Source organism: Temnothorax americanus, unplaced genomic scaffold (genome assembly GCF_048541705.1).
Source record: "Temnothorax americanus isolate GAGA-0224 unplaced genomic scaffold, ASM4854170v1 Scaffold64, whole genome shotgun sequence".
Taxonomy (NCBI): domain Eukaryota; kingdom Metazoa; phylum Arthropoda; class Insecta; order Hymenoptera; family Formicidae; genus Temnothorax; species Temnothorax americanus.
This window is the reverse complement of record NW_027509786.1, coordinates 636,115-653,026: the sequence shown is the minus strand read 5'-3', so window position 1 is coordinate 653,026 and position 16,912 is coordinate 636,115. Positions and strand designations below refer to the sequence as shown.

The 16,912-nt window shown below is 38.5% G+C and overlaps 1 protein-coding gene across 6 annotated transcripts in view; it reads right to left on the bottom strand.

Moving 5' to 3' along the window:
• Positions 1-16,912, bottom strand: part of LOC143905616 (rap1 GTPase-activating protein 1) — a 110,297-nt gene that overhangs the window by 36,576 nt on the left and 56,809 nt on the right. For all 6 annotated transcript variants that reach the window (XM_077421128.1, XM_077421129.1, XM_077421130.1 and 3 more), the window contains 2 exons: positions 2,853-2,961; positions 2,568-2,660 (listed from right to left, as the gene is read on the bottom strand). In XM_077421128.1, coding sequence (XP_077277254.1) covers positions 2,568-2,660; positions 2,853-2,961 — 202 coding nt within the window. The remainder of the gene's footprint in view (positions 1-2,567; positions 2,661-2,852; positions 2,962-16,912) is intronic.

Sequence of the window (16,912 nt, the reverse complement as noted above, 5' to 3'; positions counted from 1 at the left end):
CATTCTAAACAATTGTACGAATTATTATTACAAGGATAAAAACTAACAGAATTCTTCTGCCATCTAGCAGCAGCCTTATAAAACATATCTTATCTTGAAATGTACTGCACAACCCGGTATGCAACGTTAATCGAAATTAATTCGCAATAATCAAAGAGAGTTAAATAAATTTCAGAATTTTTTGATTTTATGCTTGTTTAAAAAACGCAATAAAATTAAATATTTTTTAAATTGTTGATAAAGAAGATCATCACGATACCAACTTCTTCTAAGCCGATAATATAGAATAGTGGTGCGTACCGTCGATAACATACCTCTCCGATCAGACCGATCAACGCGATCTGCATTATCGGCAACAAAAAAACATCCACCGATCAAGCAGAGACACGAAGCGAAAGCAGGAGAAAAAAGAACAGCGAGTTCGGGTAAAAAGAGAGCGAATGCTTCTCACGACTCACGACATTGTGGGATAGCATGTGGTACGCAGATGATTACAGTTCGTATATATGTTGAAATCCGGATCGCGATTCACCGGCGAGAAAGAAAGCGAGAGACGCGCAATATTCCTCAACAGTAATTCCCATATGCGCAACTTCCTGCAGACATCTCTTGTTTTTTTTCTCTTTGCCTGTTATTCGTGATAACTTTTCCCACGAATGTAAAAGTCGCTTGGTTTCTTCGATCGAAAGAGAAGATCCGACTTAGCGTCGCGACTGATTAAACCGAGTATGATTGATGATCCTCTGGTGCTTTGAATCAAATTCAAAATTAACTGGAAGCAACGTGGTTTTATTATTTATTCCCATACCTTCTCGAGAAATTTTTGGAAAGTCTTGGAATAAAAATTAATTTTTTATGTTTGAATAATTTCCTAGCCATCGTCACATGAGAGCATCACCTTTATTAATATAATATGCAAAAGTATTTTCAGCAATTACAATTTTGGAAATTTCATTGCTACAAACGTTTCGATATTAAAACACTAATATTTCTTTTTAGCTGTTCTTTCAGCATCAATGGTTGAAAAGAGCAGCATCTTTTTCTGCATCATCCCGCATAATTTGCTCCGCGGTGTCATTTAATCCCGTTGGGCGTTCAATCAATTACCGCGAAACCAGCAAGCCGAGGCGAAGACAAGCGCGTTTCTCTCTCTTTAATTATCCATTTCGGGCTGAGTAAAGGGGGACAAGGCAAGGTTCCCCTGTACCGTGCCGATTTAATGTGCGACTGGCACGATGCCCCTTCTAGCGAGGGGGAAACGCGGGGTCTCTGACGCGATACCGGGCCCCATAACGCGACGCGGCTCTGCCCGATCGCCAGGAAATCAAGTGATGCGCGATCAGGCGATTCGTCTCGAGTTCTTTCGCCCGCGTCCAGGCAGCCGTAACGGATCACGTTGTTCATTCATTCTCAGCCTCTTCCTATCTCTCCTCTTTTTCGCATCGTCGTCCATTCATCTCTGGCTCGTTCTCATAGCCGGGCGTGGACAGTGTCACGCGAGATTTACGCGCGAGAAACGGAAAGTTGAGAATAATCGAATGAACAATTTCAGAAAAAAGCTTATCTCTTGTCTTTCACGGAAAGATTTATTGTGAGAAACCGATTATTTTTTTCTTTCAAGTAAGATATCGCGTCAATAGCGGTCAATAGTGAAAAAATAACATACATATATATGTATGTATATAATAATTAAAGAGATGATACTTTGACTATAAATTTTATGTGAAATCTATTACAACCCAAGTACAGATCACCGTGTGGTCGTCGTGTTTCCACTAAGGTCTCCCTGTTCTAACCACTTTCGCAAAGTAACGTAACAATTTATGTATGTGAGGATTACGTAGTATTAGATATGCTCGAAATATTCGGTCGCGATGTTGAGACAGTTTGTCAATGTCATTTCGAAACGCTTGAAAATTAAATCAACCATGAAAACGTGAGACAGAAATGAAATGTCGTAAATTTGGACCAGCTTTCGTGAGACTTTCGAGCTACTCGTTAAATTACGGTTAAATGCGTGAAATTAGATAACGAGGAGCTAGCAGTTCTTTTAGAATATACGGGCACCGGTATGCCGCATTGACTTAAGTAAATGTTACGTTGCGGAACGTCATCTTAAATAAAAATAAAAAAAACGTGTCATAAACATTTTTACTCCTAAATATACATATGTATCACATATCATATAATAAATATATGGAGTTATTTATAATCAGTTATTTTAGGAAGGGTCTTATTCTAAGAAGTTTCTTGTCCTTCTATAGTGTGTCTACAGTTGAAAAAACAATAAACATTTTTTTTTATCCATTTCGATTTTCTAAATAATTTACTGTATGGTGTCATTCGCGTATCTGCGTGCTTTGATATATTAAGAAATAGACGTATATTAACACATTTCCGTGCCGCGGAGGCGGATGCCGGATAATAACTCGCCCGTATATAAATTATACGATGTTATTACAAGACGCTCTTTTTTTTCCTCTTTCTCCTCTCGTAATAACATCATAATGATATTGCAGTAACGCGTAAAAATGAATGTTAGAATAAATATGAATCTTTTCACATACCTGAGAAAAGTACGACGGCAGAACGCAGCGTTGATCGTCAAGACGCGAACTCTGCACTCGCTCAAGTAACTCGAATAGATCCTGCGTCGTACTCTGCAACAGATATTTCAGAATACAGTTTTCTTCACCTCTCCTCTTGCTCCCATTCGTAAAGCTACGCGATTAGTTGTCGCGAGTACAAATCAATAATCATCAATACGTATAATTGTACTAGCTTGGAAAGTATAATACTTAATACTTTTAGAAACGTTCCATTAGCGTAGCCGACAATGTGTAGCTTTATACCTTAACTTTCTCCGGATTGGCGCCTGATACGTCTTGCTTGTCATCTTCCACGGTGATGGGTCGCCGCGACTCGGACTCGCAGTATACGGGCTGCTCCAACTGCTGCCTCCTAAAAAATAAGCGAATCATATTAAACTTGATTTCATTTCTAATGATGACTAGCACCTTCAAGGTAATCCTAACGTACTGACTCGATTATTATTTCCCCTGTTGTTTAATTTGATAAATATTTTTGTAATTTTATCCATTATTTTTATCGATTGTTATTTCCCACTATCTTAATAATCCTACTATATAAATCATTATTATTTAGATACATTTGAACCAATATCTTTTTATTGTTTGCTCGGAGATTGGCCATATGACCTGTATATTTATTATTCCCTATATTTCGTATCGCACGGCGCGGCACGAGACGACACATTGTCAATTTTTTTTTTCAAATTTCCGACGGTCAGCTTCCTGGTCGAGCTTATTTCCTGGAGTGCATAAGGTTAAACGCATAACGATGGAAAAATCCCGCGCGATTTCTTCGGCGAGAGATATTGGCCGTTTCGAGAACACGTTCTGTGCGCGCGATCCCATAAAGTAAAGTGCATCATTACCGGTTATATATTAAGAAATAGGTATATTAACATATTTCCGCGCCGCGTAATAACTCGTCCGTACGTAAGTTACACGATATTATTACAAGACACTCTCTCTTCATCTCTCTCTCTCTCTCTTCTCTGTGGCCCGTAATATTGGCCTGTGATATTGCGGTGATGCGTGAGTAAATCTTGAGAGTAAAGCACTTTGTGGTCCTTGATCTCGTGGATAGAAAACTTACGGTAAACAACGCACGATAAATACCGAAGGTAAAGTAAAATATCGTGAAGGACGCATGAGATGCATAATTTTTGCCCGCGTATCTCTATTCTTTACATATAGGTACATTATTGCTCATAATTATGAGAACATCAAATATTTTATATTTTACTTTTATATTTTACTTCTCAAAGCTAAATAAATGTCTCATTGTTAACATAAATAACATTTTATTAGATTTTAAAATAATTAACGCTGTTTTTTTATTGTATATTGCTTGTAATTGTACATATTCTAAAATATTATCAACGTTCATCGAACTATCCTTGATTCAATGTTACACCATTATTTTATTTATTAAAATCTATATATTACAACAAAGAAGACATGTAGAGAAGAAATTATAAGAGATGTGGAATAAAATATCAATAGAAACATTAATAAAATTAGTTCAACAAGTGCAAAAAATTTGTATATCTAGTAATCAAAACAAAGGGTGCACATACTGATAAACATTATTTAAATAAGAATTAATAAATAAATTTTCTTCATAAATTAATTACGTCTATAAAAGCTTATCATATAAAATAATTTTCATCAATAAATATTATTTTTCTCAGGCGTAACCTTTTATTCTTTGAACTCTCGAAGCTGCAATGTTCGAATAATTATTAGCTAATGTATATATTTTTTTGCCGATAATATTCCAGATATTATTAGTTGAAACGAATTAAACGGTTTGTTTTGCGATTTTTTGACGGAAAAACGACGCCGACCATCAATGTTATTAACTCAAGCACTAATGCTATAAACATAACCAACGACAAACTGTGAACTTGTTATATTGGAAGAAAAAAGTGCGGTTAATGTCAAAAACGGGTCGGTCCTACATTCCGAAATGTTATGTTAGAGATTTCTACGGTGATGAAAAAGTCGCCGACTTAACGAACGACCTCTCTCAAGAGAAGGAAAAATGATTCCGGATTCATTAGAAAGTACCCGGTTGAAAGGCAGCGCGCAATTTCCTGAAATACTCTGAAATATAAATTCTAATAAGGTACCGGGGCCTGTCGAATCGAGCCCCGAGTTACTACTCGGAATGCTCTTTTCTGCATAACTGCCAACTCTAACTGCAGGACGAGAATTTGCATCAGGAGCGTAGTCAGTTTCCTTTTCTTTTCTGCCGATGCGATGTAAAGAGAAACTCAGAACAGAAATATTATTTTTTTTTTAAGTTTTCCTGTTAAAATATTAATCTAGTTCGGAGCGTCGCATCAGCTTAGTCAACAGCTGGATCAGTAAAAAAAATTGTTTCATATAATTACTTTAAAGTCTTTAGTAAGTAAAAGTTCAAATTTGTTCAAAATGCCCGTATTATAATAAGTTCGACTCCTATAATTTCCAATTTCGTTGATGCGAAAAAAATTTGCTGTTCCTCAGATTTGACGGATTATCGGCAATCTCGTATGAACGTTGTTTAATGATATCGCTCGTCACACGAGTAACAGAAAAACAATTTATATCTTGATAAGAGTAAAGAATGACCTCTATCAAGTAAGATTAACAGTAAAAGACTCGAACTACGCCACTGCGTTCATTCCAAATACTCGCTGACCAAAACGCAACAAGCGAGACCGAGGCGCAATAAGCGAGATAGCAATTATCCAGGCTCTGTGCCGCAAAGAAATAATCGCTTCGTATGATCGTATTTCTATCGCGCGCGGCGCGGCGGAGAGAACTCGCCTCGCCAAAGGATCGAGAAAATCACGCACGAGACGTAAAGCGCGAACAGCTTTGGCTTTACGCCGCCGCGCCGATTCGTCGGTCATTCTTTGAAATTCAAGGGCGAGCGGATCTACTGAAGCGTTAAACTGTTGAATAAATGGAGAGAATGCTCACGAAACGATGCATGACTACGTGCAATTCAATCAATTCAATTAAAATATCCGATTAATTAATATTTGAGTGAAAGATAAGTAAACGTGAAAAAATTCGAGCTGGAAAACGATCTTTCTGACGGACATTCGACAAGCTAAGTTAAAATCGAAGATTGAGATAAATTTAGAGACCGGAACGATCTCCTGGGAACATCGTTTAAGTCTTCGATAAGATCGCCTAATTCGGAATAGCCGCGTACGAAGTGAAAACGAAGCTGGGACGAGCCGAATCGAGAACGAGAGGTTACATTTGTAGCGATAGCAGATGTAGACTTTTTCGGACCGCAATGACGATAACGACGTCGTCTTTCGATCTCGGCGGTGACATCCTTTCCTTCGAGGCTCATTGCGTCGTCCTCGCTTTTAGCTCGAGAAAAAACAGAAAGAGATTGCCTCACAATCACATTGCAGTCCGGCATTCTAAATTCGCGAGAGATTCCCAGGTTAGCAATTACGCAAACGCAATAGAAATCACCCAAGAATCATGATTTATAATATTTTACTTAATATAGTTTCTTTTAACAATTCACGCGCGATATTTATATTTCATATTTTTTTATATTATCTCATTTTTTTTTTAAATGTCATCTATCATCTATTTAGTGTTTTACTTCGTTCTGACAAGTGAAAAGTGTGTTCAAGACGAAGTCGGATCGAATGTCAGTATTCACAAAATCGATGCAATTAGTATCGATTTGTTGGGAGTTTGATGCGGCATGCAAATGCAATGACGCGAGAAACGGCAGGGAATTGTTGCGGGTGACATTACGAAAGAGAAGTTTCGTGAAAGCGACGAGCCGGCAGTCTCGTATACTTCTGGTGGAAGAAATCGGTACACTTCTGAAGCAGTCCGCGATCTTTCTTCCCGCGGCTGGCGTTATGTCGGTGTTCGATAATTGCGCATTCGGCACACTCGGCCGAATGCCATAAAGGACCCGCACCGTTGCAAGTTGCGTCTCTAAACGTAACTCATATATCTGCCATAACTTGGGTTTAGTGTCGGCCAAGAAAAAAAGGCAACAAAAGAAAAATTGATTTAAAAAAAAGGGAAAAGTGCCTTATTGCGTTTTGATTTGTTAAAAATATATATCATGTTCCTTTCGAAATAATATCTAGAAATGGCAGCATCGATCTAATCCAAGCATCAATCACGAAGTTTCAAATAAGTTTCGACGCAACAATCGTGGTAGATTTACGATCACAATTCAACTCGGTGCTTTTTCAGTTAACAACGATATTTGTTGGACAGACGTTGCTCGACGAACAAGACAATCTCGTTGCAAGCGGCATTTATCGTTTGTATGTACCTATCAGTCGACAGCGCATTCCGTCGCAACTATACCATTGTCGTTTCCCATTCCCAAGCCGATTATTACGCAAACGAGATCACCCGTTAACCGGTCTGCTGAAATAATAACGCGTAACTTCGCGGACATTTTTACCTCGCTCTGGTCTTTACACACCTGTGTTATTCAAATGTTTTTTCTAATCAAGAAAGCAAATTTTGTACAATATAAAAATAGCTAGAAATCTATAAGAAACAACGCAAACAATCAAAATAAGTAAAAATGATTTAAAGCACTTCAGTGAAAAGTTTCGCAAGCTATAATTACCACCGGTTTGAATTTTATCCAAAAAATCCAAAGTTTAAAATTCTCGTAAGTGTTGCGTTTATGAAAAAGCGAGAGAGCTTACGTCATTCGGATCCAACGCGGAATTGCGCGCGTTTCCCATAGGATCGTATTTCTTCGTACCTCGTGGGTGCCATGGAATAATGGATGCGCCCAATTAAACGAGTTAATTTGATAAAACGCTCGAATGACGAGCTCGGACGAACCGAGAGCGACCGGACGCTCGTCGCAGAACAAAGGAAAAATTAGCGCATGCCAGAATGAACGTCCTAATAATCACGTTCGTAATCCCGTAAGTACACTTACGAAGATTACGCTCCAAGAGTTTCACTCGTTTCCAACATCTACTTTAGGAAACGTGTCTCTTTTAAAGGCTTATTTTTAGAGTGGAATTGACAATTTTATTCAAAATAGTGGAAAAATATTTTTCGATAGCGTTTAGCGAAATAACATTTGATGAACAGTAACAAGATATGTATGAAAACAAGAAAAACATAGCATCACTTTTTTTAACATTTTTATTCAAATGTAGGCCACGGATAAAAAAACGGAAACGTATAGGCGTATAATAACAACAGCTCGAATTCATATTCGTTTTAGCACCCCAACGTGTAAATACGAAATTAAGATTTTTAATTAAAAAATGTTAACGAGATGCGTCGAGCAGTGAAACCGTTCAAGCATCGTTTATTTCAGTTTTATTAAAATTGACAGCAATTTTAAAGTGACGCGCGACAGGTTCGCGATGTCACGAAATTCCTCATCCACGCCGTCCAGAGTGTCCCGACAGCCGAAAAACGATTAATATTCCGAGCCGTGGCCTCGCGCGTTTATGGAAAGCAAAACAAAAAAAAATGCGAACGATCAATTCGAGCGCGAGCCCAAGTGCACCCGCGAATGGAAAGTAACCGGACAAACGAGTTCCGCAGCAGACTCCGTGCCACTTGCGTGTTGCAAAATCAATTTTGCAATGCGCGCACAGAGTGACAGACAATCCAAAATCCCGTGGAAAACGATCAAAACTCCAGTGAGTTTTCGTAATTACCTGAAGAAACGTTAGCATAATAAAAAAAAGATATAATAACAGATATTAAAAAATGTATATTATATATTAATACAAATATATATATAAAATACTTCCATAAAAATGTTCGTGATACAATTACTACTTGGTACAATATTTAAACAAATATACTTCCTGGATTGTTGTGAGTCAAATTAATATCAAATTTCATTCAAAGCGTTAATGAGAGTTTTAACTGGAATTAGACTCGTTATTGTTCTATTATTTTCGAAAACCTGTTTTTGCTTATGTAAAAAATAGAAAAAAAATACAATCTCGTCAGAAATCACGTTTATTCACAGCTGATTGTCACAGTATTAAATTAAAAAATAGATATTTTTTGTAAAACTGAGAATCGCCTGTCACGTGTATCTTGAAGAGCTGCATTTACTGAGACATGCTAGGCGAATAAAGCGATCCGAGAATTCGCGCGATCGCCGCGACTCGATTACCGCTCGATAAATCGTGCCCAGGCCCAAGCAAGAATTTTATCTCGTGAAAGTTATCGCGCGGGGGCCGTCTTTATTTAGTAGATACAACGGGTTTATCACTTTCGACAAAAATGTGCAGACAACTAGAATGCAGGCGCGTACAAAGTAATGCGTGCGTGATTTGTATCTATACGACTCTGTTCGTATTCAATAAATTAACGATAAGACATTATACAATGTCCTATCTTTTTCAACACATCGACACGTATAATTATGTAACTTGAGCAAGAATTGCCGGTCTGTATCTTTATCGAAAATTACATTCCAAGTTTTATTGACGCGTGTTATATGTCAGTTGCGCGTATTATTTCATTTTATATTACATTTAATATATAAGTTTATAATAAATAATAAATAATAAATTGCATCAACTGCATTATATATATGTGTAAATTAATATGTTACATGTATAAATTAATTACATCATCGACTTTCGTTTTGGCTGATGACGTTGGCATAGCTAACGCGCGTCGCGTGTATCTTCGTCGATTGATCGACGTGTGCACGCGTTTCTTATGCATTCCTTCTGAATTCCGTTACGTAATACGCTGGCCGTTCCATGGGTCAGGCCCGATCTATCCGATCGATACGTCGCTCCGATCGAATCCGACACAATAAATCTCAAAGAAATATCATCGCCGGGCGCAACGATACTCTCTGTCCATTGGCTCGAGAGTTCTGACATGCTTTATTTAGTACATAAATGTGATAAGATTACCAATTATAATTCTTTAATGATTTTTAATGATGACTGTTAAATAAATATTAACATAAATAACAATGTTTAAACACCGTCCGAAATTTAATCCTTTCATTTATTTAGTCTTCGGCGTCTTATCTCGTCGGGCACGTGATCAAATCGCCGCGCCGGGAAAAGAGCAAAAAAATAAATATCGCTCGTTTTTTTTCGTCGACAGCCTCGTCCGTCCGGTTTCACACTTTTCACGATGCGGACAGGGTCCCGGAGATTGACGGACAGATGCGTCCAGGAAGAAGTCCTCGCGCGCAGTTTGTCACGCATGAATATGTTAATACATGTCACACACATATGCGCGCGTATACATCATTTTCACAGACATTCGTGATTGATGTGCAACGAAAATTTTTCCTCTTTGTTTCTACCCCTCCATGTCTATCTAGCTCCAAATGGCTATTCGGACCATCCTTTACTCCCTTGAAAAAGTATTTCTATATATCTCAACTTTCTTAGACTCTCTGTAAGTTATACGATTTAATTTTTTATTGGTATTGCATTTATTCATTCTAAATTTACCCCTATTTTCTCATTCATAAAGATTTTTTTTTTTTTTCATGGATCTCTTTCGAGCCCACTTCGAGGTCAAATGTCGCATGCAGCAAAAAGGGTTGGACACGTGAGGGTACCCTTTGTATCGATGAGCTACTGGGCTGTGGAAATCCGATCTACGTGTACCTGTTTCTCGTGTAAACGCGGTGGATAATCCGATCGTCGTACAAGTACGACGAAGCTTTTAATGCGATTTAATCGAGAAAAGATAAAAACGATATGCGACATATGTAAAGCAATAAAATATAAGTCAAGAAGGGAGAGTTCTTTGCATGCACTTGAAATAAATTATCATTAGAAGTAAAACTATTACATATTAAAAATAAACAAGCAATATTATAATATAAATTACAAATGTAAGAGATTTACTGTTGTGCCCGGGATGCACAAAAATAGTATTCTTACGATCGTTTGACAAGATATCTATATCACGTCGCACCTTCGTTTGCAAATATAGGTGCAAATATACAGAGGTTCCGTTTAGTTTGCCTTGTCGAAAAATCATCGGAATTTTCTCTCTCTCCTCTAACTTTATCGGCGACGACTTCATCACGGCGGCATGGAAATTCGACGAATCGATAAATCGGCGACGGCGATGCATCAACGTTGACATTGTCGGTCTGTCGTGATTTATGACATGCCTATATTAGCGACACTGTCTCGCTTTTTTCTATCGTCGACCGATTTCCGAACGTCCAGGTGATCGTACGTCACCCCTCGATGAATAAATCAAATGACATGTGCGCCAGCGAATATACTATACCGAGAATATTCGCTATGCGGTGATTATCATTTGTCAATCAAGCGGTTTTTTTTATCCAACACAATCGAGACAGTAAATAGTCAAACGTTTATCTTTATAAATTGCGAAACAATATTTGCCGCTCGATTTTTATGCATGTTGTTTGCATATGCATGTTGTATTTCAATACTAGCATGCCTCGCCGGGCTTCGCCCTGGAGAACATGTGTATTAAGACACGCAAATAGTCTCTCTTTTTTTCCCTCCCTCCCCCTCTCCCTCCTCTTTATTATTTCCCGAAAAATTGAAAAAATTAAAAAAATTGGTTTTTAAAAGATCGGTAACGAAAAATTATATACTTTATGGCACTCCTCGGGAAATTCAACCCCTACTTTATGTACAATTCTTTGAGATTCGGTCATTCCGAACCGGTTTCCAAAAAAATCGGTAACACAAAATAGTACACTTTATAGCACTCCCCGGGAAATTATACTCGTTTTTTCATGTATAATTTTTTAAGATTCAATCAATTATTTCCCTAAAAATTGGAAAAATTAAAAAAACCGGTTTCCAAAAAGATCGGTAACAAAAACTGTACACATCATGGCACTCCCAGTAAAATTCTACCACTACTTCTTTAAGATTCGGTCAATAAATTCCCGAAAAATTGAAAAAATTTCCGTACCGGCTTCCAAAAAGATCGGTAACAAAAAATTATACACTTTATAGCACTCCCCGAAAAATTCTGACTCTGCTTGATCTATAATTCTTTGAGATTCGGCCAATTATTTCCTGAAAAATTGAAAAAATTAGAAAAACCGGTTTCCAGAAGATCGGTAACAAAAAACTATACACCCTATAGCACTCCCCGGGAAATTCTACCCCTATTTCATATACGTTTGGTAAAAATTCGGTCCATTGGTTTCCGAGATCATAGCGGACAAAAAAAATGCAAACCCTGCTTTATAATAATAGTATAGATAATAAAAATGTCTAAGCGAATAAAATTAGGATGAAAGCTTTTTTAATCAAGATAATGAGATGTTCCGTCGAAATCTGAAATTGTTCTGCAAAATATTCCGATCTAGGAGCGCCAGGTGTCCCGTTCACGTAGTTTTGTCACGCCCACGCACTGAACTTTAAATGCAGCCTCACGGTGCAGAATACGTCCGATCGTAACGCAGAATTACCGCAGCCTTTTTTACATCTAGTGGTATATATATGAGGCGAAGATCGAATAAGAAAAAGAGACATATTCCCGCCCAGTCTGGCGCGACCGTAATCCGAGACTTCCTTGTTTATTCGTATGGAGTTTCCGCGAAAGCAACGAAAGCATGTGGCGTAAAGCGCGGCGTGTGCAAAAGCACGTTCAAATTGTTAAAACTCCTAAATTTTATTGAGAAATTTATTTTAAAAATTATCCACGAATATATCCTAAGGTAATCTGAAATTACAAATAAAATATATGTATCATAAAATTATCTGAAATTAAAACATCAGGTATCACATATTTTAATCAACTAATAATAGCGGTATCAGTTGAATCACGTATATTCTCGACGCCTCGCGAAATAACATTCTTTTTTCGATTCGGAAACAACATCTTCAGCATTACTTTCTTTCGAAACTGATAATGAGATACAGTCTCGGAAAACCGTCGTCGCTTTATTTATTTTCCCTAGAGAACGCGCATCGCAAAAAGAAAACAATTAAACGAGGATTAATATTGTCGTTCGCGTGGCGTTGTGTTTGGACAGAGGACCGAGAAGCAAGAGGGAGAGAGAGAAAAATAATAAACAGACTCCCTCGTAATTTCGGGGGTCTCGGGGTCCCGGGGCCCGGTTGCTCGAGGGGTTGACGACGAGACGTGATATATGCGTGGCAGCATATGTCGCGGCTATATGTATACGTTGACGGCTACCTCCGGTCTCTAACGTCGGAAAAATACGCGACACCCCGTAAGTGCACGAGTATGGGGAATGGGGAGATATGTCTCTCAGGGACGCAGCAGCAGTAACGGAAATAGATATTTCCGAGTACATCGGGTAAACGAGTTGCAATAATATTATAATGCACATATCTTATTTTTATTATTTTTTTTTGCTTCGAGTACCTCGTCACAAAATTAAATACTGCGTTATATGATGCATTAAATATGCATCATAATATATCTCTACACAAAATCACAATAAAATATATTGTTGGAATATATATTTTAAATCTAATATATCGTCAGATTACACTAATAAATAATAGAGAAAGAGACAGGAAAACATGATAAATTAATTTGAAAGACAATTTGATTTCTATACCTCCAAGTAAAGTCCCCATTTCGCTTCTAGATCCAGGGGGTCTGCCTATCTAGCGACACGCGCACTCGGACTAGTCCCTGCATTTGCACAGACCGTATTTCTCCTCTCATTACCATTATTATAAGCACTTCGGCATTGTGCATCGGGCATAATGCCGCTGCACCCTGGCGCGGCATCGCGCTAACATTTGCATCCCGACAAAGAGAGCATTCACGCCTCCTTTCTCTCTTCCTCGTCCTTCCTATCTCTCAATGGCAACCCTCGAAATTCTACACTCGAGAGAACACTCGCTGCCGATTCACCGTGCTAAAGCGCCGCGGTGTAACGCATTATCACCGCCGCACACTCGAGATGCATTTATGCGCACGTGTTTCCCACCGCGCCGACGAACGAACGATCGACGCGATGTCGCGATGGCCGAAAAAATAGCACAAAAGGAAGAATGTCTCCTTCAGCGAGGTTCTCGTCTCGGAGTACTCGGAGCCGATTAGCCAGCCCATTAAACCCACTTTAGGCAATTTGTGATTCGCGAATTCAGAACCGGAATCCTATTTATAGTTTTACGAGCATCCCGCGTATATTCTGTTCGGGAGACCAAAATCCATTCCATCTACAATTTCATATATTGCGTATTCCGATGGTGTGCGTTGATTGTCAATGGATATATGTTCGCTGTATTCTGCACAGCACACAAAATCGCAAACGGATTCCTGCCCGCCGGACTCTATCGCGAATAAAGGCGTTGCCCTTCAATCGAACATTTTCCTTTTCAAAATAAATCTGGAGATGCACGCGTTCGTGTATCCCATACTAAGTCATACTTCTATACTCGAGTTGAATCGCCCTCGTGGACAAGATCGAGCTCACGAGCAACGCTCCGGTTCGCCGACGAAGATACGACGCGGATGTACGCAGGGATGCAAATCGGACGAATGAGCGAACGCGAGAGTCGAATACAAATGCTGCACCAGCTCGTCGTAAACACAGGATCGTATTGCGATTGCGTGCGCGACCGCGGCAGCGCATAACGATATTTTACTAGGCGGCTTTTCGAAGCAGATGATATCCCCTATAACGAGGGCTAAGCGAGGACAGAGCGTGCAACACGCGGTGTGGATTACCTATCTTTGGTTGCCATCGAGATATGTGGGGGAGTGAGTCCGGCAAAACGCTCTTCGTATCCGTCACGTGCGTGAAAAAGCTCACTTCTCGGTCGAATTAACGTCCAGACATGAGATTGATTGGCTTAGGTGAGATACCGGTGAGACACAAACGATATAACGATAGGATTAATCGGAGTCACGTGTTTCGTTTATCAGATGATTATCAGATGGTTATCAGACTTTTAGTAAGTTTACAAAATTATTATATGTAAAATTTCATACAATACAATTTATTTATAGCATTATTTATAAAATTTTATGTAAAGTGATTTAAAATATGAATATTGTATTTTTTATGCAAAATACGTTCATTAATGACAATAAATTTCTAATTACTTTTTTGTGATATATTCGTAACTGTAAAATAATTTTATTATTCTTCTATCTATTCTTCTTTTTTTAATAATTAATCTTAATTAATTTCCTTTTATCTTAACCCTATTCGCTCCAACCATGCCTTTCGTGTCCCACGAATTTCTAATAGTCGTTTGTTCCGGAAAACAAATGATCGTGAGAGAATCCCCTCCACGCCGGAAAAAAGTCATTGTGGCTGGGAACCTCAGGTAAAAATTTCAAAGTCCTAGCTCATTTACTCTCAAAACGGCGAACAATCAAAATCTCGGAGGGACACGAAAGTGCATGGTTGGAGAATTACGTCAGTGTTGTGTGAAAGGTAAATGAGCATTTTTTTCGATAAAAATGTATTTTTGTGTATAATTTAAGTGTATTTAAAATATTTTTGTCGTTAAAAAAAAATTTAACATTCCACAGAGGTCTATTATAGCTCAGAGGCAGGTGGAAGAAGTGGGGAGAATCTACAATTATAAAAAAAATTAATTTTTTTACATAAAAAATATCTGTCACATTTCAAATTCGCCTTTTCTTATTCAGAAATTCTTTTTCTAGCATTCTTTAAGTCCTTAAAGTCCTTCCGTACCATTTAAAAATTACCAAATTTGCGGCGACGAAATTAAGTATTCCTATTTAATTAATAATTATCTCATATTTTTTTTCTCATTTGCACTACTTTTAGCTTTAATTTGCGTTTTGGTTCATTAAGCTTTGTCAATTTGTTCGTGAGTTATGATTTTTTAAGTAAAACGAGTCGTAACGCGTGTTTGTCAACATATAATTGTTGTAAAAAAATATTTAAATAAATGATTTTCAAATTTTCTTTACATTGATTTTTAGTCGAAGGTACAAAGATATTATAATAATTTTTGGAGAATTTTTCAAAGCTATTAACATTTTGAAAAACACGTAAGACTCGAAAGTGCATGGTTGGAGGAATAAAAGGGCGGAAAAAACGTTGGAGTGAATAGGGTTAATCTCACATATGCGACGGCGAATACCAAATTTCCGCACTCTCTCGACTTTTTCCTTCTTTAATTCTTTGGTATTCCTTAATTAGTTTTCCGGACCCGTGCTGAATTTCGCTCAGTGTGATTCACGCAAACCTATTCGCGTGCACGCGCCGTTTGTGGTGGTGGTCGCCCGCATCCACGCTTGGCCGATTTATTCAACGGTACGTCCATATGCCAACGGGATTAGAATTAGAGTACTTACATGTCGCACGCGTCCACAATATGCGGTTATTCGTTTTGATGCTCGCTGACGTTTTAAGTGCGGTACGACCGCATCGACACGCTCCAATTTCGATCGAAGACGCGCGCCGCGCCGGCGCGCCAATTCATGATCGTGTAATGCGCGTGTAAAATTCGCGGTCATTTACGCTTTGCTTCCTATCCATATGGCGGATCGTTATACCGTTCCGTTAAGTCCCGAAACCTCGAATGTTCAATCCGTTGAACTCTCGAACGAATAATTCACCGGAGTGTGACACGCGCTTAATGAGAAAAATTATAGATTTATATGTTTCAATTGCTCTGATGGAATTGTTATAAGTTATCCGCGCGATTATGCGATAACAATAAGCCGATGAAGCCGGAACGTAACTATTCGGGAATAGCTGCCGATCGAAATCAAACGTGTAAATACCGTAATGCTGTCATGAATAATCGCGGAGAAATAATTCGATTCATAACCGGTCGCTGTTAAAATATCACGTAAATAACGAAAGAATATCGTTAAATGAATATCATCCATTTGTCTATTCCTTTTTTCTTTCCTCCCGCGATCGCCGGTTGAAGATTAAATGCGCGCGTGGCGGCTGATGCTATCGGCCGACGCACATCGGTAAGCCCCCCAACGCATCGCCCGTAAGTTTCTCGTTCCTCACCGTTGCGTCGCGGGCCCTGTGTGCAGTGGTTGCATAAACGAAGCTGGCTATCATTATACCGCCGCGCACGCATGCTTATTTCCATATAGTTTAGCCGGTAATTTTGAACTTTACGCGCTGTACGGATTTTCCACTCAAGTCGCGCACCACCGTCTATATCTCGGTGTAAATCTATTGGAATTCGATAACCAAGTATTTCGCTAATTAAGCAGAGTATTTCCCTATTAGAAACATTAACTGTTTTCACGGTCCAGATCGACTTTACAACGGTCTAGATCGACCTAAAGTATTCCATTTCCGTTTTAGCATTTTAATATAAAAAGGCACATTTTTTTAATTTCTGAAGATAATAAGATTGTGAAAAAAAGTC